This window comes from Varroa jacobsoni, unplaced genomic scaffold, assembly GCF_002532875.2.
Source record: "Varroa jacobsoni isolate VJ856 unplaced genomic scaffold, vjacob_1.0 contig02042, whole genome shotgun sequence".
In the NCBI taxonomy this organism is placed as follows: domain Eukaryota; kingdom Metazoa; phylum Arthropoda; class Arachnida; order Mesostigmata; family Varroidae; genus Varroa; species Varroa jacobsoni.
The window spans coordinates 37,424-63,973 of record NW_019214744.1 but is presented as its reverse complement, the minus strand read 5'-3'; the positions used below and the strand labels follow the sequence as shown (position 1 = coordinate 63,973).

At 39.0% G+C, this 26,550-nt stretch overlaps 2 protein-coding genes across 2 annotated transcripts; both read right to left on the bottom strand.

Annotated features, from left to right (window-relative positions):
• Positions 1–875: 875 nt before the first annotated feature.
• On the bottom strand, positions 876–4,548 carry LOC111272333 (uncharacterized). The gene is made up of 3 exons (XM_022853741.2): positions 3,664–4,548; positions 2,058–2,310; positions 876–1,426 (listed from the first exon to the last, which is right to left on the bottom strand). Exons 1-3 carry the CDS (start codon positions 4,440–4,442, stop codon positions 1,301–1,303), a joined length of 1,158 nt encoding a protein of 385 aa, XP_022709476.1. The 5' UTR covers positions 4,443–4,548; the 3' UTR covers positions 876–1,300.
• A 4,525-nt stretch (positions 4,549–9,073) lies between these two features.
• On the bottom strand, positions 9,074–26,322 carry Wdr33 (WD repeat domain 33). The gene is made up of 11 exons (XM_022853742.2): positions 25,586–26,322; positions 20,636–20,884; positions 20,291–20,456; positions 19,969–20,142; positions 19,569–19,664; positions 18,763–18,914; positions 13,055–13,298; positions 12,684–12,819; positions 12,381–12,469; positions 12,007–12,107; positions 9,074–11,867 (listed from the first exon to the last, which is right to left on the bottom strand). The coding sequence occupies exons 2-11, from the start codon at positions 20,770–20,772 to the stop codon at positions 10,685–10,687; spliced, it is 2,478 nt and encodes an 825-aa protein (XP_022709477.1). The 5' UTR covers positions 20,773–20,884; positions 25,586–26,322; the 3' UTR covers positions 9,074–10,684.
• Between the last annotated feature and the right edge of the window lie 228 nt (positions 26,323–26,550).

The following is a 26,550-nucleotide window of genomic DNA, read 5'->3' as shown; positions in this document are numbered from 1 at the left end:
CTCTTGAAGCGTCACCGAGACGTAAAGATTTTATTTTTTTGTTGATAAATGGTGACTTACGTTTTGGTGTATTCCGTATTTCTCTCAAAGTGAAGTAAGGGAATATTTTGGACCCATAAACTGATATTTAGGTGTATAAACATGTAAATTTCGGCTCAGCTGACAGAAAGCTTTCGATTGGTACCAAGATTTCATGTAAAAAAATGTTCGCTAGTACATTCGGTTTTTGGCCTCTTTTTGGCAAACAACCAGTTTAGCTATAGAAGGGTTTACTACACTTCTACTCAGTCTTCAGGATCTACCGAATGATGTAAATAATTGAGCTGAAGTTTTGCATAGAGATGTTCTCGATATTTCACTTTTAAAAGGTCACTCAGAGGTTACTTGAAACATATTTTCATAGCCGACAAAGCGAACCGCCTCAATGAGCTTATTACTATTTACGCCAAAATATTTTAGGCATGAAAATGTGTATAAGTTCCCATTCAGCTCGTGAAGATCTATCGACTGGCGTTAAGACTCCTTATATAGAATTGGCACGTTAAATTTCTGCCCCTTCGGAGGGGCATTTTCAACCTGCAAATAGATTTAGGCAAAAAACATTTATTCGATTTTTATTCAGTTCGCCGAAAGCTTTCGATTAGTATTAAGAGCGACCTCATACTTAGACATCCTTCTTCAGCTGCAATTTTTTCGGTAGAATTTTCAACAACAAAAATATATGTATAGTCAACAAAACAAAAAAAACAAAATTTATAGCAGTAGTAACAACGGTCAAAGATTGCAAAAGGAACCATCGATTAACGTAATCTTCTATGATCTATGAATGAAAATCTATTAAAAACCACCCCCGGGAAAAGTATGCAATAACTGGCTCGATCTTACGCGCAGGTTTATTCCAGATCAAAGTCCTGCTAAAAATCAACACGATCCGGCCAATTTTAGAAAATCGATTTGCGCCAGATAAAGACACAAAGTTTTATGTGTGTAGATTTGCTAGATAGATGGAACTTCAACTTGATGGAGACTTGCTTTCTGATGAAGAGTTCTATGACAATATAACGAACTATAACGAACGGTGTAACAATTTGGTATTCGTACACTATTTGCTCGTCTTAAATTAGTACTCCAGACCACAACATGGTCACACCAAGCTTGATAATTCGTAAACTGTGAGCCTTTCAAATCATTCGTTTTCTAATGTCACATCGGAATTAAAGCCACGTGCATACAGCGTCATTTTTATCACTCCAATTCAATGAATAATCTGCTGCCGACAGCAATGGGCTAAGAAGGCCGCTCACGGCCGTCTTGTCTGTCCTAACTCTGTCACTGGGTATGACTCGTTGAGACCATTCAAGTATTGGAGAACAAGCGCTGCCTTTCTAAGGGCATCTGCTCCGAGAAGGCTTGTATCTGCAAAGAGCTGCAATAAAAAGTTGCAACAATAAGAACATGGAGTGTATCCTTTCAATCATGATTGTATTAGTGTGACTCACCTAGCTTGGTTAGGGCTTAGCCTCTCGTGAAATACACGAAAAATGTAATGTGGATAAAAAAACCCAACAACGCTCAAAAGTCATGGCACCAATAGCCGAAAGCCAATTTCAATAGGTGCAGCCCTAAGGGTAGCACTCAAAGAAAGAATAACGTTTTACTGCAGTGCTTTCGTTGACATCGATCTATTATCAGCATGTGCAAGGGGTTTTTAGAAATAAACAAAATGAAAGTACTTCATAGAACGACGTAAAATTAGAACGATGTAAAATTAAACAGCTCAATTTTCCAAATTTGGTCCATTTGGTGCTCCACTATGGCTATCTTAACAAGAATGGAATAAATGATTTTACTGCCAGCTGCAGTAGATGACGGGCTTCCTATCGCAAAAATCATGTTCGAGACATTCGTTGCTCGTGTACCCCATGATAACAATAGCACTCTATTACGGTGGGCGGTTTGCCAGAGCTTACGTGGCAGTATTAGTTTATACCTGTGTGGCATATACAGACATCGAAGACTCAAGAGGGGATACAACACTTGTCGCTTGTGTGACATACCTCGTCATCTTGTGAAGCATAATCCCGAGGACTGAAGTGCGCGAACAGTCGAAATCCTGGAAATTTGCTGGTCCCTTTGTCCGCATCGCCGTCCTCCACAGTAATCACCGGCATTAGCATGAAGCGGGCTTGCATTGTTTTAAACAACAAGTCATTTGATAATACACTTTGAAGAATGCTCTCGTTGCTAATAAGATAATATGTTTCATTCACGAGCAGGACTCCGCTCGAGTTTGTCAGCAGGGTTCGCGCGCTATTGTTGCAAAGTAGAGGCAAATAAAGCAAATGGAGGATTTCACCATATATTGAAATTACTTCCAATAAGGCTGTACAGCGCTAATCGCCTATGGATTTTCCATTACAGTTATGCCAGTAGTAGCAAAAAAATTATACACCTTTAAAATTAAACGTATATTGTGTAATACATGAAATTTACTTGTTTACCTTTACTCGAAAATTCACGTTTTCGATTGCTTGATTGTTCTAGGGATTAATCACCTCTATCAGGGTGCAAGTCCCACATGAGATTTCCAAATAAGGAAAATAACTAAGATAAAAATAAATAAGAACAATGTCTCGATCATTGCTTTAATAAAAAAAAAAGATGTTTTTTGGTACAACTTTCGTTCCACGCATAATTGTCAGCTAAGAACGCATTTATGCTGAGGAAATCGCAGAAAGTCGTAACAAAATTTTTTGGCTCAACCAACACATCGGGGAATTAGGTTATGTCTCTACCCCAGGACATCCCATAGGGTGCATGCAGAATGCCTGTGGCAAATACTACAAATTGGAAACGTTGAAGTCAAATTAATCTATTCGGTTTAGAATACAGATGGCTACTGTGCGTTTTGGCTTAAATAAAATATTGATTTAATTTTCTTTTGACCGAGGCCTGCAACTGCCTCACTGACTAATTATAGTTATTTTGGGGGTTTGAAGCGACATTGTTAGTACTAACGTATGTTCGATTTATCATAGAGAAGAGTTTCTTTTGGCTCGCATCTAGCAGAATACATTCGTACTTTTTTCCCTTCTCCCCGTAATAGCGCAATGGATAGCGTGTTTTTCCTGCTAAAGTTAGAGACACATTTGTGGTTTATGTTCGAATCCAGACGTAACCATTTCGTCTGGTACTGCAGCTAGTCGCTTAAAGTAATGCCAAACTAAGTACCAAACGTAAATCAGGAAAACACAGTGTTCAAATCGAATTCGAGGTTTCTACCCTAAGCTTTTTTTAGATATAAAAGTTCAAGGCCTTTTGTTTCATTACATACATCAACTTTGTTTCATTACATACATCAACTGAACAGATACAGACTTTAATTTAAAGTAAGCACCCGTATTATGAACAATAATGATCTAAACCTAAGGGAAAATAGTCACACCAATCACTAAAGTGTTGTAAACAATATATAAATTAACATCATAAAAATTATCTGGCGTAACTTAGATAACATATAGACTAATAATTGTCTAGGCATTTTACCTGTATCAATTTTTTAATAGATAGCCAACAAGTGTTCCTAGGGCATTTCTTAAAGCAAGAAAATTAATTCTATATTTAAAGTTATGTCGATTGTAGTTTGCGCGAAAACTTAGTTACCTTTCATCATGCAAAGCCTTTTTTGGCCACAGATCCAACTGAGGACCTTTTCTGGATAAAGGCATACCACGAGCGTCCTCCTCTATCATTCGTGATTGGAATTCATTTACTATCTGTCCGAAAGTCTTTCCTTGCATGAGTTTGGAAACACCTGGCGAACTTTGTGATTCACTATCATAAAACATTCCCGTAGCCGCTAATATGTTGTTGAATAGATCTTCCGTATAGATTTGATTGTTAATATCTCTCCAGTGAGCCGTGTCTGGAGCACCGTACTTTTTATAGTGTTCCTGCAGTACGCCCTCAGTGAGCTTTGCAAACACCGAGTAACGCTCTGCATGGGTACCGTTTCTTAGTAATTTCGGATTGAAGGCAAACGTCGATACCACAAACGTATTTTGGTCGAGGTCTTTTAACTCGGCATGTCTGGCAGAATTGTGGGGGACACTGCGACGATTCCGTTTGAAAACGGAGGGTGATTGGGCCGGTGCCTTTACGAGAAACATGCCTTTTTGGAGCGGCTCAACTGTTAACGGGCTCAAATCTTTGGGAGACACCTCGCCTTTTACTAGCAGAATGTCGTATTCTGACATCGCTTTGAAAATTCCATTTCTGTCTAGCTCGTTGCAATCGAGTAAGGCCGTACTATCGGCATTCAGGTTAGTTCCAGGACTTTTATTACGGTTCGGCACAACGCATGCCCTCCACGCTGTCACGTATTCATTAAACAAGGAACTACTGATTACAAGGACAGCTAACAGCAGTTGATGCCCAGTCATAATTAGAAGTAATTGTACAGTTTCGTTTCCATAAGCGAAAGGTTTGACAAGTCAATAGCTTCGTCACGAGGTAGCTTTTAAATAGCCCTAGTTCGCATTATGTCTGGCCTCGTACCAATGATATATGCAATGTACTGTTCTTGAGAGTGTGTCAAGCTGACAGGTGTCAACGCAGGCATCACAAAAAAAAGCATAATTTAGAGAAAGGTGGAGTTGCTTCTAAATGCTTTGTTTAGCCTTTGAGGGAATAGCACAAGTAGCAGAAGATGAATCGATTAAAATAGAAGGTGCTCATTTGGAGTTCAACATTTTAGTAAGACGTACTATATCCGCTCCTCTAGGACACCATTAATTTATGAACAAATCAGTAAATCGTATTTATAATTCGGATTTCGATGTGTACTTTTTCAGATGAACATGTCGTTCCGCATCATGTACAGACGTGTGCTTGAAGTGTATACTTTACATTGAATAAACAATTTTCAAGATAGCGATAGTTTTCTGTAAACGACATCGCGTCAAATTTTCTGTTCTCCTAACAAATGTATGAATTGATACGCTTCTAGTAGCGTTATACAAACAGAAACCTATTTCACTTAGTCTTCCTGTGCGTTTGCCATAATCAGCCTACAACCTATGGATAAAACACTCTGATTTATTGCTGCTCTGCTCATTCGGAGGAATATCGGGTAGACCCTTTACCTTCTATTCGCCTCTTCGTCTGTGTAACTCACAAGTTGACCCTAGTAGTGCGTAAAGATAAAGTTTTTCATAGTTTGACCTATCTACATTTACGTGATTCAGACGATCAGGATTTATCTACGGGGACGTGGTAAATATCAACAAAAGTAACTTCATAGATTCCAACCGAGTTTTGTAGTTAACATTTGTCTGATATGAATTTATTGCATGGTATTATGTTCGTGTCGTCGATTGTATGGAAATGAGACACTCGCATTACATGTCACGATGGTGTCGTGTTATTTGAACGGTTAAAGATTTACAAACTGGTTTTCTATCGTAGAAAGGATATGAGATGCATCTGTTTGAGAAGTGGGGCATTCCCTGTCTTTCGTAAAACGCGGTACTTATCGTCGTTGTGGTGCTAAAAGTTTACCACCGATTCCTACTGATGTTGCGTTTAACGGAGAAACGCACGAACACAAAATCGTTTCGTTTTATGGAAAAGCTTTCTGTCGATCGTCGCAAACTGTTCGTTTCTTTGATCGACGAACGCTGTCAAAACGTTTCGATGATGAGTTTCTGCGCGTCAGAAATACCAATGACCATTGCTGCAGATGGAAAAAACTGCGGAGAGAATTAACCCATAAAGGCAGGGCGTCGAGTTGTTCTACTACACAGCCGGAGCAATCCCGCCGACAAGTAATTAGATTCACGCGGAAAGTTGAAGGAAACTCCGCAATAGTGCCTACTTGCAAACCTCCCCTTCGATGTTGGGAAAGGAGGTCGAAAATTGATCTGTGCGAACTTGAAAGTAGTCCATATTAATTTGGACATTCAGTCGTTCTCATTATCTAGAAGCAAATAATATATACGGCTGCTAACGTGACGGCAAACACTTGTTTTTCTGTACGAATAAAATGGCCGGCTAAACGTATTCCTATGTGATTCAAGCCGTTTACACTACGCGCGCAGTGTTCCTCATAGAAAGTCGCGGTGTTCTGTATGTCTTAACTCATGAGAAACGGTGCGTACGCTAATGGAAAACAATCATATTCGATGGGTTGAAAGCGCTCGTTACTCGAAACTTTGCGTGACACTGTTCATATGTGACAAATGTGATACGTAATTTACGTGGTGTATATATCATTTTTGTGTAATCTTGAGCACATCGTCCGTGCTACTGCAGTTAAAATCTCATAGAACCGAAACCGACCACGAATCTGTGAAGAACAAATAAAGCACTTGTCTACCGCATTTGAAGGTCCAAGGTTTAGCGCGGAGACGGCTTAGTATCGGCAACAGCCCAAAGTTTCTTATCGAAGAAATTGCCGCTGTCGTATTACTTTTTTTATAATTTTTAATAAATAGCTAAATTTATATTCAAATATGGCTGAAATGTGGATTCTGACTTGGCACTAAGTTTTATATATATATTTATATATTTAAAATGGGTTTAAATAGCTAAAGTTTATTTCACAGAAAAACTTCAGTTTGTTTTACTAGCGTTTTAAAAGAGTTACTTTGAGTATTTTAAACTGATCTCTGCTTTTTTGTGAGCGTCAGCAGAAATGGGTGGCGTTAAACCAACAGAAACTTGTCTCATCGGGATAAAACTTAGACTGTGTTTTTGACAGCTTATGTTTCCACAGTTTGGTTGGAATTAGAAATCTCGGGTTGAAATCCTTTCACAGATATAATACCATAAGACATGTGTGATTCTATGAAGAAGGTACAATTTTACACGTTTCCTGTCGGTTTGATTGAGAACGGATAGAACCACATCCGTCAACAGGTGACGAAGGTGCTGCTGTTAATGTAAACACTGGCACGTGCTGCAGGAACAATAAACTTTATGGGGAATATTGGTAGTTCAGCAGAGTTTCAGCTTTTAGCCGCTTTGCAAATAAAATAGAGAACTCTCAACGTGATCAGTTTGTCAAAAAACACCGCACATAACACTTAGCAAGAGTTAAGAATATGTCTAACTCGTGTAATAGTTTATCCTAAATTTTTCTCTTTTTTTCGGAATAGAGATATAACTTACGGGTTTTTGGAGTAAAAACTGAGCGGAATGATTCCGCCACCAGCAGACTTGCATATTAAAACGTTTGATGTCAACTTATTGTACGCAGTTCTGGGAAAGTTTCTACCTACAAAAATTCCCAAATGTGGTCGAGAACATCTGAATTTGATTAGTGAACTTCAACATCAAATAATTACATATAATCAGATTTCGCAATCGTATCTTTATCTTTCGTTTATTATACTCACAGTTCGTCTACCTGAATAATGCTACAAGGGAGATTAGCCGTTGATATCCATTCTGCAAATACTTTCTTACGTTAAGATATTGTAATGAACGTTTTATCAGCGACGATATGAGTTTCCGTCAGCTGATTCGCCAAGGCTCTCTAGCATCCTCTCGGAGATGGGATCACTCAATAGAGAGTTCCAAAGGTTCCCAGAAGTCAGCAGACATCAGGTAGGTTACCGGCATTTCAATCTCGATGCTCGAATGCTGTTACTAGATCTGAAAAAATCACTTTTGTGTGGAATTTCAATATGATAGGTGCTGTGTGGGAGAACACATGTAGTCAACAGTAGTTCTCGTTATTTGTTGAATCTATATTGTGTGCTATATAAAAGCTCAGAAGTCGTGCTTAAGGTCTCTCAAACGTCTTGACGGTTATTCCAAGAACCCTAAGGCCTACTATTAATGTGTCTACGATGAAACTAATCTCTGGATATTGGTTCCTATAGGAGTTAAATCATGTCCTTGTTGAAAATCGGCTTGTGTTTTCAAACGAGCGACCGTCGCCGAAGATATTCTGAAAATGCATTCGCCATAAATAAGAGACTCAGGACATTTTTCGTTGAAGAAAGGTCTGCCTCTATATATCAACCTAGCTTCGCCGCCTGCGACTCAAAAGCGTCTTTTCCTGAACTCTTCTTTTTTGTAATGCGAAAAGCTTACGACGACCCCTTAACATTACACTGGTACGAAACGTGGACCTGAAGCTTTTAGCCCCTAGCGATAGCCTTACCCTCACGCCGGATAGATCACAAACACGCTACCATTAATCGTTTGTAAAAACAGCCATCTATTGCAAGAATAACATTTTGTAGGCTAGACTAGGAGTAGACGAAGAGCTCAAACTAGATGGAAACCGTGACCGGGCACATACTAGTTAAATTAGTCATCTCTTACCTGATAGGCCTGACACCGTTTGCGTATTAATAGATGCTTTTTCAAGTATTTGCGTGTAAAAGACGTGTGTGTCATCATCATATTGAGAAATAAATGACATGTCTGACCCAGATATGTAAAGTATAAACCTCACTTTGAACATGTAACGATTGGATGGGTTCTCCTACACTGATCCAATATTTTAATTATTTCTGTTATACGTACTGTACACACTATTAAATGCATATTTAAGCGTAATGAAACAGAACAGGATATGTTTCAGTGGTATGCCATCAGACATAGTTCCATTTGGTATTATGTTGTCATTAGGAAGAAATCCGCAAAGCTATTCGAAAACAAACGCATACGTCAAAGGTTACGGTAAAGTAATAGCCCAGATATGACAAAAACAGATGAACAAGGAAATATCATGAAAACAACACTAATTTATCTTGAGTAACGTAAGCACTGAAGGTTGCAGTTCTACCACCAATATATGTAAACTGCTCAGGTAGGAGTACAAACGACACAAAGTGTATGACTGATGCCTAATGTCAGGGTTAAAGCACCCACTTTTTCAGTTAAAACATGATCTTAGAAGCCTAGAGTTATTGCATAAGACATTTCAACCTTAAGCTTCTATGAGGACGATGAACAAATGGGAGCTTTCGCTTTTTCACCCTTCGATCATCAATCCCGACTGATCGTCTGTCCATCGTAGAGCAGAACAGGCAACATACAAAAATAATAACATTTAAAATTGATGAAATCATTAAATGATGTTTATTGTCGTTTAAATCGTGCGTTACGTTTTCCATCATTCATTTCCTATTTTATATTCAGCCATTTACAAATTATTGTTACCTTTTTTTCGTTGTTTGAATTTTTATTTAACCTAAATTGGGTATGCCTGTCCATACGGTTCCCCTGAACGATTTCATCTTCAGTTCGCGCGCCAGCTGTTCACGATTCCTCTTTTTACAATGGTGAGCTGATCTGGTCATGCAAACAACTACGTTTTTACTTACTCATTAAACGTATAACGTAACAAACAGATAATAATCACGCACATATTTAGAAGATACACACTTTACGCAGCCGTGGAATTCGACAAAACATTTTAGTTGCAGGTAGAGTGATACACTGAATAGCTTGCACAGTACTTGAAGAAACGTAGTAGTAGTAATTTTCGATACAGCCTATACAGTAGTTTTTACAGAATTATCCCTTTCGATCTCGTTACAGTTAACCTACAGAGAATATTTTTTTTTTTTTCTTATTTCGCTTCGTTTTCCATTTTATACCCTCATTTTCCACGCGGTGTGTTATACCATGTGCGCATTTGAAATAAGCACGCGTTGCTACGCATTACGGCTCCGTCGCTTACCCCAGACTCATGTTACCCGTTCGTTTTGTCCTACCTTTTGCTAGCCCCTTTTTCCCTTGTTGCGCCCTTTTGTATATCGATATTCTATCTATCTACAGGCCTCAATGCATGTTCACGTTTTTCATGGTATTGACAACATTTAGATGAGTCTAGTGCATCCTGAACCTTTGTCCTTCTCACAAAGCGAACAAAAGGCGGATCAACACAAATCATATGTTGAATATCGCGTATGTCCTACTCGATTCCCGAGAAGCATACTGCAGCATTTTCTTTACGTATTACAAATTATTATTACTATTATATTATTATTAGAGCTACGGGATAATAATATACCAATATTTGTCTCTAATTACTTTTCTCGCCATTATGAAATCGATCTCACGCCCCTAATGGTTGTTACGCCGATCCCGTTTCTCGATCCTCATATTTTCCCTATAGATTATCCACATAAACGCCCGAACGACTGCTATCGTTGGAGGCGTTCTATTCAAACTCACTCCCCAGACTCAAAAACTCTTAGCATACATAAGATAATCGTTTCCCTTATATATATATATATATATATATATATATATATATATATATAGTCACGCATTTCTCTTTCTATTTTTAGTCGTCCCGTCTATTGTACTTTCTAATCTATTTTGTCTCTCGCACGTGTCTGTCAGACAGAACTTCTATTCATAATTGAGTCTTACGTTAATGGAACAAATGTACAATGTGTCATTATATGGTACGATTCATTGGAGAAAACAATTTGTAAAGGAGACAGATTTGTAGCCTGACGTGAATACGGTCTCTCCAGTCTGTCTGATTGTTGTCAACAACAGAAGAACAACACTACAGAACAGAGGGTCTATCTAGTTGTTCCTGTCGACGTTCTTTCCCAGCCTTACGCTTTATGCCTAATTACGCAACAATACCATACGTCAAATTCATTCAAGTCAATCCAGACCATTACCTATACGTAACAGTAATAATAATTTATCTCCACGTTCCACCGCCAGCGTTTGGTCCTGGCCAATGGTGCGGCCCACCGGCGCCATGTTGAGGAGCTCCTCCACTTATTGGATTATGGGGCGGTCCGCGACCGCCTTGCATAGGACCGGCCCCGCGGCCTCGTGCTCGCGGCCACATCGGTCCTCCGGGACCAGGTGCTCCAGGTGGTTGGCCCCATTGGTTGCCAGGTGGTGGCGGTGGAGGGGGGGGTCCATGACTGCCTCGTAACCAATCATTCCCACCACTACCTCCCCCCATTAGGCCATTTCCGTCAGTGCTGCCCATTGGACCCCAATGTCCGTCGTTCATGCCTGGTGGCCCTGGAGTATGCGGCCACGATCCTTGATCAGGATGAGCTTGAGGTGCTCCATGTGGGCCAGGATGTCCTTGGGGTGGCCCTTGTGGTTGACCCATCCAGTTCATTTGTGGATGTGGTCCGCCATGATGTGGCGGACCACCTGGGAACTGTTGTTGACCCTGCTGTGGACCCCCCATAAAACCTTGCGGCATGCCCATATGCATATGACCCGGAGGTGGTGGCCCATAACTAGGATGGTGTTGACCAGGTGGTCCTGGTGGCATGTTCATGCCAGGCGGCGGTCCTGCTTCAGGCCAGCCCGGCAAAGCGTGTGAAGGCGGCCCCCCGTGGGGCGGCATTCCTGGATGACCAAACTGCTGCGGTGGTACTATCATCGGATGGCTATTTGTGTGGCCATTATTACTACTATTATTGTTATTGTTGCTATTGTTATTGCTATTGTTGCTTGACGCATTGGTATTGTTGTGGCTGTTGCTGGGGGCGGAAATGTTGTTCGGTGGGGCCTGTCCGTCAGTAGGCGGCTGTTCGTCACCCGTTTGTTGAAAGACGACCGGTGCTCTATTTTCCAACCACTGTTGCTGAAATCCTTTGTGAATAGGTTTCGAATGTGGTGTTTTCTTTTGAGGCTTGTCATCGTCCAGTCCAGGGATGGACCCCTCCTTGAGTCTTTGTAGCTGTTCGGCGTCAATACCCATTCCGGGAATGTTCGGTTCGGGAGCGGATTGAGCTCGACCCCCACCGTCTTCATCGTCCTCGTCACCAGCCATTGCGTTGCCTCCTCTAGGCAAAGTATTCAGGTTGTATCGGTCACGCATTTTATCGCCTGGTCGGTTTCTCGTCCAAAATTTACTGTAAACATCGAGAGAAACGAGAAGTTTTCGAGCATTAAAATATGAATCGGTGTAACACTTTAGCAGTTTAATAATAACAAGCTATTTAATAGGAGCAAATACGTTAATTGTGAGTGGAATACGAAGCCTTTTAAAACCTTGTATGGTCGTTGGAACCCGTGCAGAGGATATGACCGACAGGATGCCACGCGAGTGACCATACACACGATTCATGGGCCTGTTCCATTCCGCCCAGTTCCTGAAATTGTGATAAATATGGGTTACGGTTAAAGCGAGTGTAGTTTGTTAGTAGTGTTCTAGAATACGATACAGATCCTTATTAACGAATACCTTATTAGAGGATCCTGAAAAAATTTCGCAAGTCCCCTAAAAACAACCTCTGTGTGTCGTCCATTGATAAAGTAGTTAGTAAGCGAGACTGAATTATGATAAAAGCGAATTTCAATTAAAGCTATAATGGAAAAAATGATTATCAGTTTATCGTTTTTCTGGCGCATTTTTCTTCATGTACCTTGTCACTGCCAACAGCCCAGAACATAACTGCGCCGTCAGAACCACCGCTAGCGAAAATCTCTTCGTGCACAGGATGCCAAGCAAGAGCTGTTGATGAGAAAATAGAAAAAGAACAATGTATAAGTTTGTTTGTCATAATTTTCAAGAACTCTTCGCTATAGTATGCTCGTATGAGAATACCAGTCATCCTTTATGATAGGATTATATCGCTAGAAGCTTCAAAGGTCTCGGCAGCAATAAATAAAAGTTTTAGAAACAGACACTGGATACAATCCAGTATATATATCCATCTTCTACATACTGCATGCTTCCCGTTTGTGTCCACGAAACGTTTGAAGTTCAACATTGAGTTTTCGGACATCGAAGAGTTTGATGAGGTGATCACGTGACGCTGTTAGTAACCAATGGCCGTTTCGGTTCCACCGGGCATCCATGACCTATAATAAGTCAAAGCGATGCAATGTGAAAAAATGCAACATATATATACAATTGTTCTCTTCTTTTATATACGCCTGCAATACCATACACGTAGTACATTACTAACTCAAGTTCCTTACATGTTGTGAAGTTAGAATATGAGCGTACTGTCATTGCTCTGAAAAGCTCCACTTAATTTAAACACGTGTACATATATTTTGTAAATGAATACATTCTTTTCTGCTTCTCACTTACAGTAGATTTATGCGCATGAAGCGTGGCTACACTACGGCCAACCTTCGGACACCAAAGTTTAACGGGCTGTTGGGAATCTTTCGAACCCGACACGATCAGGGCCTTCTGAGGGTGCCAGTCAACACATTTGACATCACTTCCATGACCTCTGAGAATTCTCTCTTCAAAACATCTCTGGAAATCCCACACTCGAACGGTACCATCATCCGAACATGAGCTGAACTTCGCATCTGTTGGACAAAAGCTGTGGAAAACGATATAAATAAAGAAAACCGAGTTACCAGTAATATACAAGGACATATGGCTTGTCTTAGCGTTAGAGCTTGGGCTAACTTAACTGAAAACAGTTGATTTTTCTTTTTGTTAATGCAAAATGTATTAGTAGCTTTGGTCATTTATGCTACAAGTAAAAAAAAAAAAAAAAAAAAAAAAACTTGACAAAAGGCGGTCATCAAGCCATACGAAGACGAGCCCCACGCAAACGTACGACCAGCAGTAAACTATACGACTCTATACCTTCAAAGCCGAGGTACTAATCAAATTTCGCGAGCTGGTGGACTTAAACAAACTGAATTTGATATTGAGTCATATCCGATCAATTACTCGTAAATGGCATTAAGCATCGGCAAACTGGTGTACAAAGGATTATTATGTAGGGCCAACGTGCCAAATAAACAAACCATTTGCGGCCCTCAAGCTAATCTCAGTAACATGTACTTTCGAAATGGACGGTAAAGCCGATCTATTTAAGGGTGTGAAACAAAGATTGGTTTGTTCGGCACTGGTAGTAACAACCTCATGCTGTTGCGTGCATCCATAAGCGCCAATAAAAAAACCCTCGGTCTAAAAGTGAGCATTTGAATAAAAATATGGTAAATGTAGGACCTGAAATAGGGTTTAAATAGCAAGCCTTAAAGCTTATAGAAGATAGAATATCTTCTATTTTTGAGATGGAAAGACTGCGTGAGCTTTTTATTGCGATAGTTATATCGTCCTGTTTAGCTGTGCAATTTGCGGATGGAAATCAATCGTGCACTGTTACTGCTATACACCAGTCAGAAACGTCAAGTTATGGAAAAGTTCGCCTCACCATCAGCGCTAAAGCCCACTAGTGCCGTGCGTCTGTATTCTGAGTTTGTTTCAGTGATCGCTATGCAATAAAATGGCCATGGATCCTATAGAAGTTGTACACCAATAACACAGTATTACCTGTATAATCGAGTAGCAATGCAAAGCGTACGTGTGGTGATGAATTGTATACGATCTCATTTTTACCCACTGTGGTTCCGCATTTTATTTGAACTTTTGCTAGTGAATATGCTGCTCTATTTCCTTTCTAATAAGGCTGTCAATTATCTGTGATCATTATATGTAATTAGCACATCATACAATACCGCATTTCATGATATACAGTATCACGAAACGAAAGAAGGCGAGCGAGTGCAAATGCCCTAAATATCTGTAAAGGTACGATATGCTTCGTCTGGGATTTTCAACAACATTATTTTCTGTCTTAGTCATGTACAACTAAGCAATTAAACGGCACATACTTTCTAAACAGTGTCGCCAACAAATATGAATATACTTTAATACATAAAAGCATGTGCTTATGATTATTTTGTAATCGTAAAATAAACAGTAAAATTCGAAACATATAAAACAACTCAAAGCTTCATTCTCCAAACTTTAGCATTTTGTAAAAAAAAATGGTATTGTTACGCGAGAGATACAAGAAAAAAAAATCCAAATAATTTGCTGATAAGCACATACATATATATGTGTGTATGTAGGTATAAAATGTAATAATTGTATCTGTGAAAGCTGACTAACTGCGACAGGAGGCCAACACTTAGTTTAAACGACACTCGGTATTACAGACAATATTATAATAGTCCTCAAAATATGTAGGGAGAAAAAGCACTGAATGGCAACTACTGAATCATCTGCTCAATTCAGAGTGTTTTGTTTTTTAAGATACAAATAAAAGAAGTAAAATATGTTTTATGAACGGATCCGTATACATCTCCTTCTATCTTTTCTTTAGTAGAACCATATCATATGAAGCGAGCTCAGTTGTTAAGCAGCATTCGCTCACCACAACTGTCCACAATGCAACAAGAGAATCGAACAGCATCGCTATCTCGGCCTTCTCTTTCCACAACTCTTTAGAGATTATGATAGCTATTTTAGAGAACTCGAACCGTGACACTACAGTCTGTTAACGTCTGAAACATGAAATACCCGACTTGTGATTTAAAGGCCCTTATAGCAGGTTAAATTTACTAGTTCGTTGTCTTATAACCGATTCGGTCCTAGAGATGATTCTCGCATGAGAACGCGGGCGTAATCATTAAAGGACATGATTTCTTTCTGAGTACTATAGCAATTCTATTGACATCGGTACGCCACAATCAAACTTATGGGCTCGCTTAATGTTAATAAATAAGATACATCATAGTATTCGGTTGTAAGTGACTAGAACCAAAATGGCGTCAAAATAATGTTACAGGCGTACCAAAGGTTGTTGTTGTTACAACGCTTCGTTAACCTTTAGAGGATGCGCCATAGTTGTATCAGTAGCTTTGGGGAAGCAGGATCGGAGTCACAAAGCGATGAAAAACTAAAAGAAGCTCAATTTAATACACTTCGAATATTATTTCGATCTAAGGCTTACATGGTCTTCGTACAGTCTTTTCACAAGCTAAACAATCGCCCAGACGTACATATTGCATTTAGCGGTCAAACATAACTACTGTCAAGGGATGTAATGTCTTTAGCCGGATAAGTCTCACAAGCCATACTGACTTCTAAGTGTTTTCCAAATGAACGGGGCAGTCGGAACATTAGCTACTCATTAGGGTAGTTTAAGTAAACTAACATAGTTCAAAAATATTGGAAGTAAAATGTTGATATCATTGATTCGGACATAGCGAGCCAATCAATAGATGTTCTGGGGTTTACGTGCGGCGTCGCCGTTAAATACTGTTTCAAACGGTTGGCCTGCTAGCCACCTAGAAGAAACGAACGAACCTAACCGGCTTGTGCCTACGCTCGGTTTCAAACCTAAGCCGCCTTACGTGTCCTTAAGCTTAATCGGCAAACACGCCTCCACCGTTATGGGTAAGTGCGAAAACGAGTAAATCCAATTTGGTATACCATGACTTCATCAAATAATATTAAACAGTACTACCATGCCACTGGCCAAGGGATGACTGGTTTTTAGTGCATGAGGGCTACACGAACGGGGTGATTACCTAGGTATGAAGCTGGATATGTTTTAGGTTTCCTAATTATTTATATTAAAACGTGTGAATGACCTTTTCTAATCTAATGTCAGTGCATTATGTATGGACATTAAGAGATTAGTCGAGTCATAATATAAGGAATGAACTGATGGGAACTTCCAATATGGTCGCAAGTTGAACGAACCGAGCAACCATTAAGCGAACGTACTAAAGGTGGTTATTGTTTCAAACTAAACTATTACAAAAAGCTAACTAAGGAATTTTCGTTACGGCTGGAAAATAACGTTAAGTGATATATTTTTATCGCACGTGTTGTTTAACCATGTGCCAATGGCGGGTTTCCCGGATTGAAACCTTTCAGAGCAACTTTTATAAAGGTTGATAGATTTTTCTAGGTTTGTTTCGAAACAGTGGAAACCAAATCAGAATACACAAAGGATTCAGACATTAGAGATATTACGCCAACAAAGCGTAATAATAGTACGAGGCATAGAGTCAATAACCCGCTTCAGAGAAATTCCCTATTCTCAGAGTACCAACACTTAAAATACAATGCAGGAAGTTTTAACTCTTCGGGAGAGGTGACGTTTTGCAGCCAGGAAAATACTACTGTTATTAAAGTGCAATGTATTAGTTGTTTAACCGCAAATCATTTTTCCTAAAGGTAATAGAATTCTTTCTCCATCTGTGTCAAATTCTACCATCAAAAGTTGGACATTCTCGGACCGACACTGTAGTCGATAACCGGAAGATGAGCAAAACAGGTCAACCTTCAATCTTCCCAAAAACGATCATTTTTTTTTCTTTTCGAATTACTCAGATACGTGCAACATTCACCTGAATTAAAAAAATATTTTCACCTATTCTGAATTAAAGGCACTTCTCTAACTTGCGAGGGTGAAAACTACAGGATCGGTCGTTATTGCAGTAACAGTTCGTTATTCGACGCCACGCAAAAAGTACACTTCTTTTAGTGAAAAAGTGCATTAACGCTTTATTGTTCCCAGTTCAGGATCCACAGCGTATGCCCTGTGCTAGCCGAGACGACAATAACGTGACAGACGCACCGTCGCTGCAATCACAGCTCCCTCAAGATAGTAACCACATATTACCGTGATTATAACTATTCACATGACTCGACCACAGGCGTTTTGTTCGATTTCCGTCTTTCTCTCACTCTCTCTCTCTCTCTCTCTCTCTCCCAAAATGTTTGTCAGATGTTTGCCTTTATTTTTCGGCTTTTATTTTATTATTATTATGATGATTATTATGGATAAATGGACAATAGCATAATAACTTATAGTTCTAACAGGAGAAACAGATTATCACAAGAAATGTAATACCCCATTCAGTATAACACGAATGCCCGGTCATCAAATTAGTACTGATATCAAAATAGCAGGAAACGCAACAACAACACTGACAGGAGCAGGAAAAGTCTGGCTCGAATGTCAATTGTAAAGTTATTTAATTAGACATTGTAAAGATGCCTTGATAATATTGGTTTTCTCGCTACTGCCAACGGTATTCAACATTTGATATTGTCAAGTCAACATATATTTAGCCAAAATTGAGCAAATTTGAGTATCTTTGTTTTTCTCATTCACTAACCGATGACGCATCATCTTCTCTTGATTAGCCACTGTAATCGCTAAAGACTTCATTCAGGTCGCGTTAGTAATTGCTAGTAGGTTGCTAGTAGGATCAGTGGGTGATGTTCATGATGTCATAAATACTATTAAGACTAAGATCTAATAATGGTGCCTTTATTTTTCGGCCGTTGATTGTAATGAAGCTGGCTAGGACTAGAAATACATCTATCGACCGTCGTAGCTTGCAAGCTAATAACGCATTAAGGAGATAGGACCAAAAGAGCGTTCCTGGACTCGAGCACAAACCGCCCACTAACTATGCCTTTATTTTTCGGCAGTTTATTATTAATATACGCACTTTTTGTCAATTAAGAAAGAAAAATATATTCTCGTAAAAAATAGTGAAGCGTATTTAGACTGTGTGAAAATAGTCGACTTGTCTTCACACAATTTCGACATCATAGTACAGATCTGCTGGTGAATACATATATTGTCGCATTTTTTGTATTTAATAAAACCACATACCTAATATATGGACTAATATCACAGTCGAAGACAGACATAACTGTTCTGTTCATCTGGTTTCCTGCGTTAAATCGAGCTTCATACTTAATGTAGCTCTTTCCTTTATTCGTAGAAAAAGTTTTTCTACGTTCGTTGCACAAGTTTTGTATAATGAAAATAATATGTAACAATGTTCTAGTACTGGAGTAGTATAGGAAGAAGTATTAGTTTCAATGTAAAAATCGATGAGAAAATGATGGATGCAGTGATATTTTTGGAAATGGATGATGCTAATTATAGACAATGGAAATAATTAATAGTAGCAGATTGCTGATGTTGTTGATGTTGACTATGGAGGTGGTTGTACCTGATGCCTCTGACGGCTTCCTTGTGTCCTTGGAACATGCGGACGTTATTCATGTTGCTCTGCCAATACTTGATATAACCGCCATGATCTCCTGTTACCATCCATTGGTCCCCTCGGCTCCAAGTCATACAACGAACAGGAAGGTCGTGCGCCTGAAATCGTAGCACAGCATAACAGCAAAGATACAAATCGCAGCGAAGCACAGCAAAACGTGACAGCAGGTGTATTGACATCCGCCGACGAATAATAGAGACCAATTAGAGTAATGTAGTGTCAATGATGCAACTTAATAAATATAAAAAGTACGTGTACGAAACGAAGGATTTCATTGTTTAATTACAGGCAAAAAAGCCCTCCTTCCGTAGCCTACGTCTATTAAAGCTTGGCGTCAATCTAACCAATTTTTTAGAACAAAAAGTTGAATTTTGTTCACCATTATGAGCTAGAGTTGATTCTTGTTTTTCAACCCAGCTTCCCTTTTCTCTCAACTAGAACCTTGTCCTACTTAAATTATGGACATAATTTCTTGCCAAAATTTGTTTGCGATGCTCCACTGCTTATAATATTGAAAAGTAACGCTAATACTTTTGAAGACAGGTTAACCAATTAATGCAACTTGCTTTTAAATGTTGTGGAGCAAAAAATACAAAAATCTACTAAACCTACATATAAAATACATTCCAACGCAATAGTTCGAAAGAAGCGCATTGTTTTGGGAACTACTATTAAAAGTTCTACTCTTACTAAATAATGAGATACGTCAACTAGCAAAAACCCTGTGAGGAGGAAGCAAAACTTTATCATACCTGTAAAATGGTCTCAAAATTAAAGGTTAGACCATTCCATAAAGTAAATTCTCCACTGGAAGCACCGGTAATTAACCGCCGGCCCTCTGGAGTCCACTAGAAATCATAACAAAAAAACAAAATTGTATGTGATAATAGCCTTGTCATTTAAGCTTAATACCAAAAACCTTGTTCAAGCTTCTTGAACCCCGCTATTTAATTTTTAATGCTGAGATATTCTGTACTCTTTGTTAATAAACAATATGTGATTGTAGTCAATAGAGAATCAAAAATATGAACAATTTTTACCTATAAAGCAAACATTTTTCAATAGATTTTATAGTTATCCTAACAGATCTTTACTACAATATGAAACTGGGTACACGGATGATTTTGTGCGATCCAGAAACGGCAGACGTACAGTGACACAGAAGACAGGACATTTCATTTTATTTGTCGCAGCGCGAACAAATTTTGTTGTGACGACGTTAACAGGTGAGTGAAGTAATCCAACCGGAGGAGGTAACTGTAGTTGGTACGATGGGTCAGGCTGTGGAGCTGGTGCGTCTCGATGATCTCGCTGCCATACCCGGGACTAAATAAAAGGCAAATCAAAAAGATGCCGTGCTTACTGCCTGGCTTATTCGTCAATTAAAGTTTAAAGCTAGCAAAATCTCCTCTTATTACTCCATCTATGTTCTACTTATGCATTATAAGATACAATATGAACTGTAACAATTTACCATAATCCAGTCCGAAAGGCTGGCATTGTAGTCGACGGTTTTTCGCGCCACGGCTTTTCTCAACCGCTTGCCATCAAACTCAGCCGGCAGAGCAGACGCGGCGATTGCAGCATTTGCTCCGTGTGGTCCACCGAGCTGTTTTCCTATGCCACCACCATGGTGTTCTCTGAAAATGAGCAACATGCATTGAATAATATCATTAAAACTGACGAATAGTTGACGTCTATTAGTAAAATAATTAAAACTGTCTGTGTTCGTTTTTTCTTTTTCAATTTCCAGTTCATAAGTGGCATACGATATACGCCTGGGAAACGTGCAGTTTACAACGAATAAATAATATCGTACCTGTTTCCGTGATAACCACCATGGCTATTGCTGTGGTGATGCCCGCGATGACCATGGTGACCGTGTTGATTTCGTGGGACCCAGCTGGGCATAAACTGGTGACGGGGTTTGGCGTATATTTGAGTTTGAACTGACATTGTGCCAGCGCTTCTTCGCGAATACGCGCTGTCACAATTTTCTCCGCCCCACTCTTATCTTCCTGAATTCAATGACCCAAGCTCAATGCAAACTCACTGTCACCCTCATCATCTGTAATCATATCGAGCGGGATGTTAAAGTGCATATTAGTATGTCAATCAGCTGCAATGAAATCGGTTTACAGTCCTATCATACATGCATAGATCTATAACGAATAACCAGTAAAGGTATGATAAAGTATGATAAAAATAGTAATAAAAGACACTCAGAAGTGGCATGTTTACTACGTATAATTGATAAGTCTGTCTAATAATCTAAATGGTCAATTTAGTCTATATGGTAGGAATCTTCGTGATTGGATAAAACTTCAATTTTTCTCATTTAATAATTATTATAAGAACACACTTCAACCCTTCTCTTTGTGTAGAGCGACGTGAAAGACACGAAATATAAAAAAAGTAAAAAGAGAAAGAAACAGAGCGCGTACTGTGCACCGACCATTTCGAAGTCAACCCAGGCAAAGTTTGCCCTCTTTTTTGCCTGCAGGCATTGAGCTGAGGAGAAAAGCGATTATCATCAAAACGAGACGTCCGGAAAAATGCTTTGAGCAATAACAAGATTAGCTCTGAAGTCGAGTTAACACATACATATGTATGGTCAGTGATTCCCGATGCATCAATTTGGAATACACACAATATCCTATCATTACAAACCGTAACGCTTCGAAGTATAATGTCATCAAGGTGACCTTCTAAACGTTTACTGTAATACTAGACGTAATAGCTAGCACCTCGCATCGGACCCACTATTTTAGCTTCCTAGTTGTAGATGAGTTTAGTACAGTACAAATGTTTATTTTAAAAAACACCACACAAAAAATACAGTAGCGTTGCGTCTTTTGAGCGAGGAAATCAGATCATGCGCTTTCCTAAGAGAACTGTGATTCCATCGAATTTCCATTTAAATAACTTTAGTGCTTATAATACGCAACGATGAATATTCTTTTACTGAATCTGCGTAATAGCGGCATAAAATGATCGTTTGACAATGACGTGAGAATTATTATGTTAGCCAGCTATCGTCTCTGTTCACATATCCTATCAGATAGGAATGCTCATGATCTGTAACGATTTTCTTTATTTCCTTCTGGAATTTATTGGAAGTGCTTCGGAACACTCGGAGTAATTGTAAGGCACTTTACATGATCGGTAGACTTCAGCTTTTGAGTTAGCTGAATCTTATAGAATGGAATATCACAGTTCCTGCGTAACACATCCCAGGTAGGACAGTAGGACAAACCCACCTACTGCGATCACTGAGAAACTGCAATCTTCGAATTTCCCGGCATGTCTTTCATTACTACACTAACGACTTGTTTTGTGCGGACCCTTTATGAGTGCCTAAAGCGGAAAACATGGACAAATTTGTATGAAATCTTCCATAAGACAAAGTAAAAGTATCCCCGAAAGTGCAGCATGTCTCCCATATAATGCACGACACAAAACATTTAAGTTATAGATTAAGAATAGATGACTCTATATAAATGATACCGGGATAGATATGGAGTAAAAGCAAAATGACAAATAGTTCGCGCACTTTTTTTGTATATATAGGCAGCGATATCCCCCATCGACGTATCTAATCAAAGCACTTGCCATTGGCTTAAATTACGAGTTCAATGCCGGCCGTAAGATGCTCCCAAGAAAGAAAATTCCCAAATAACCTTGAATTCCTTAATGGTAAGCAAAACGGTGTAGTTCCTTATGAACTCGGTAGATCCTTCCCTACACTTGCTAGACAAAAAAAAACAGTGGATTTAAATATTGCGTTCATAAAGGCTAAAAACCCCAAAATTTTCGGGATCCAAAAGCCACAAAACTTACGATCGAAATTTATTTGGATAACCCAAGTGCAGATAATTACCTTTCTTCTTTTAAAATAAAGAAATATACGTAAGTTTAACAAAAGTTCCTTATAATTAGCATTCCCTCAATACCAGCCACGTTTTTTTTTGTAAGCACAAACATAACCGAACAATTCTAACACTGTTGGCGCGACAAGTTAAGCAATGCTTTTTTTACTGTATCAAATGTAAGGTACGACAGGGTACCACTAAAAACAAAATTTACAACGCCACCAAAACCTGTCTTTCCTTGTGAACTAAAATATTACTAAATTACTTATGTGCAGAATTTGAATTTTTCTGGAACCACGTAAGAACAAAAAAAAAGGTTTTTTGAAGCACTTCAAGAAAAAGTTAAAAAAACTAAAATCTTCTTCGTTAACATTAGATTTCAAAAACAGGAGACATATTGCATTTGAGTATGTTTTTCCAATATTCTATTCGTTTTTGTTTGAAATTTTTCATCTAAAAACTTTTTTTTTTTAAACACTAGATGAACTACAGGGGCCCTTCTGACAAAATTAAAAAACAGCAACAAATATTATGCAAGATTAAATGTCTGTTCTGTTTTGTTCGTGTTTATATAACCTAAGATTTGTTCCACTGCTACAAATACTCGCTGTACACAAGATGAACAAAGGGATTTTAACTCATCATTATTTCTCACAGAAAAAAATATAATTGTACTATTCTTTATTCAGCCAACAGTACATAATGATTATTTCGTTTCTTCATTTACTCAAAATTGTGATTATTATTTTATAAAGGTATACAAACACCTCCGAACGTCAAAAAACCCGCGTGTCTGTGAACGTTCGTGTTTTCGTTTGGCGGTCCACCTTCGCTATCGTGACAACGATAAACGCAGTTTCTTTTGCTGACTAACTGCTTTCTCATGGCTTCATCATACACAATATAACACATGGACTTCATTTATCAACCCTAGGCGTAAATATACTTTAATGTATGCCTTTATATGGCGAGATCAAACCAGGCAGTTGTTGCGCATGCGTGTCTCAATTGTCATATCAAGTAATAAACTTCAAACAGCCCAAGGCTAGAATAACAGAATTACTTCTGTTCCACTGATCGGTGTACGCTAGCGAAAAGGTTACACCGAAAAAACCTTTACCAATGTTCATAGCTTTATCTATACACAACCTTATCACTTGTTTTATTTGCTATCATATAATCTTTATTTAATACCCGCTTCAACGAAAATCTATTCTACGCTTAGTTGTAGTTTCTTTGTACAGATACGATATATTTTACGAAAACAAAAACAATACAGGGAATTGAGAAGAAAAGGATAATGGTAGGTTAGTTAAGAAACATTTCTTTATTTTGCAATAGAAGGCCAACAGTGCTAACTTATTCCGAGCATATTTTAATGAGTTAACTGGGAATTCTTAACATAATTCTCTAAGTATATAGGAAGCGGTAAAATAAGGTGTTTCTTTCTGACATATTCACTAAGCGTATTTGACCTAATCGAAATAATGCGTCACTATTACCATTATGCGGTAAAATCTTAGCTTATATAATTCAAAGACACGTCATCAGAAAATAAAGTAAACGGATGGCGTGGAAAAATACTGCAGTAGGTTTTCCTTGGAGCGATAGCCCTGTATGATCGTAATGCAGAAGGCACTAGTGGCTATAGAATGAAATAGTATTTAAGATTAACTTTAACTGAACTGCTCTCGAAACAGTTAATTCAATTAGGTCCTGGAATGCATAGCTCCAATAATATTGTTTGCCGTATCAGTAATTAAAGCTGCATGGTGGGAACATAGTTGGAAGCTCTTGATCATCCATCAATAATATAAAATTTATAAATTCTTAGTTGATTAGTCAGTGTGTTTTTAGCAACAAATTCTATAAAACTAGATGACAAGTAATTAAATTGTTGTTGTATTAGACAACTAGATGACAGGTAATGACTTATGGTCTAACATCTATTACTAATTGATATTCAGGTTCAGTCAAACCATACATTACACATGCTTACATCTCATGTTATTTGCTTGGTCTTACATTATTATTATTATTACTGTTATTGCCGCATTACATTATTGTAGGCCGATAACCACTCGCGTATCCGCGACCGTAGGTATGATTCAGTCGCTGTTCCTTAAACTACAATAAAGTACAAACTTCTGGGAAAATTCCATGAACTTAATTTTTTTCCTATCAATCAATGGGTTTTTGAATATTGAGCTTAAGTTCTGATTAAATGTAGATGATAATATCAAAAAAGTTTATTTTTTGGAAAAGTAAGATACATCGTATATGCGCAAAACATGCGAGGATGTTAGTGCCATAAGGTCTACGATGAAATCTCACTATATACTTTATTTCTTTGCTTGATTACGTATGTTCATTTTTATTTAATTGACGACTATGGTACGCGATTTTCAGAATATACATGAGTCGTCGGTCTAACAACCTTGGTTTAGGAGTCCGCAGGATCGACGCATCTCTCGTTACGTTGAAACGACATGATACTAGCTAACTAATTATATAGCCTTTACGAAACGCATACACTTTACCTATAGGCAATGGCCCTCTTCCCAAATATAAATCTACCGATACTCCGTTATCTGTAAAAACAACATCAGTAGGAAAAATCCAGCACAACTACAAAGTAATTCGCTAAATAATGTTACAAAAAGCAAGAACGATTATCGCTCTTCACATTGCCATCTAAAATTTGTGTTCCTAATATTTTGCAAGACTGCTTGGAGTACAGCAACTCCGCAATCTCGCCATACAACGCGCCTCACCGGCTTCGCAGGCAATTATCCCACTCCCCATTCTCTTTAGACGCTCAAAACTAACTGCGATTCATGGCCAAAGAGCGATCCAATCTGCCTGACTGATCTTCAATTTTCCTAACAAATACTCACCTATAGTTTTTTACACAGACACACTGAACTGTGATTAGTACAGGGGTGATGATGGTAGCTGTGTAGTAGATTCCTATGGTTACTTCTGCAGGGATTTTAATGAACAGGGCAAGGCGTGCTTGTTGTAGAAAAGCAGAAATTTGTGCAGTGCCGGCGGCCTACTGCACGACCTATCGATCGTCCGGAGGCCGAAAACACCAGCAGGATCTCGGAGCAATTGGAGGTTGCGTACCAGCAATGTGTTTCGCTATGCTGACTGTCAGATTTACCTTCCGTTCAACTAGAGGAGCAAGGCTATCTACTGACGCCGATTCAATGCAAGGCAAATCAAGCTCTTGCCATGTATCCTTGACTCGTCCTGCAACGAGCCACAATGACAACGTAGTTCTAGGTTTCGTTTTGCTTGTCGACGCCAGCGTCAACCTCTTGTCGTCAGATTACTGTACGGCTGCTGCTCGATGTAAACTGCATCTGCACTACTACAACACGCTAATAATTAATAACATCGATGGCAAGAGCGACGGCAGTCAGCACAACAGCCAAACATTCAACTAACCAGCTAGCGTAAAAAGCCGTCCACCTTTCGTACTCCTTCTATCCGATAATGTAAAGCAAGTGCTCACGACACAAAAATAGCAGACGACATCATCACTGAGAGCGTATCATCAACACCCACACAAGAACGACAAGCATTAGTTCCAGTGGACTGAACAAGCAAACAAGCACACGACCGAACAATCACAGCGTGACTACTATCAAAGGCATGACGACGACGGCAACGACGATGCCGGCTGCAAATGGATGAATGCATTACGCGCCAAAAGTCGCGGGCGACTGTCATACCTATGGAAGGCGCGCGGCAAACTGGAACATGTCGGTCCTATGAGAAACATATCTCTGTTTTATAGTGGTTTTCTTTTAGCAGTAATCACTTTAGTTTGTGTTCCATGATTGCACTGCATCAG

Excerpts from the sequence above, each read along its gene's own strand:
- LOC111272333 (XM_022853741.2), bottom strand. The coding sequence starts at position 4,442 with ATGACTGGGCATCAACTGCTGTTAGCTGTCCTTGTAATCAGTAGTTCC. Across the intron at positions 2,311-3,663 it reads AAGGCTTTGCATGATGAAAG|CGCGCGAACCCTGCTGACAA; the intron begins GTAACTAAGTTT and ends TTGCAACAATAG. Across the intron at positions 1,427-2,057 it reads ATGCTTCACAAGATGACGAG|CTCTTTGCAGATACAAGCCT; the intron begins GTATGTCACACA and ends TTTTTATTGCAG.
- Wdr33 (XM_022853742.2), bottom strand. The coding sequence starts at position 20,772 with ATGTCAGTTCAAACTCAAATATACGCCAAACCCCGTCACCAGTTTATG. Across the intron at positions 13,299-18,762 it reads GAAGCCGTCAGAGGCATCAG|CTTTTGTCCAACAGATGCGA; the intron begins GTACAACCACCT and ends CGTTTTCCACAG. Across the intron at positions 12,470-12,683 it reads ACACAAACGGGAAGCATGCA|CTCTTGCTTGGCATCCTGTG; the intron begins GTATGTAGAAGA and ends TCTCATCAACAG.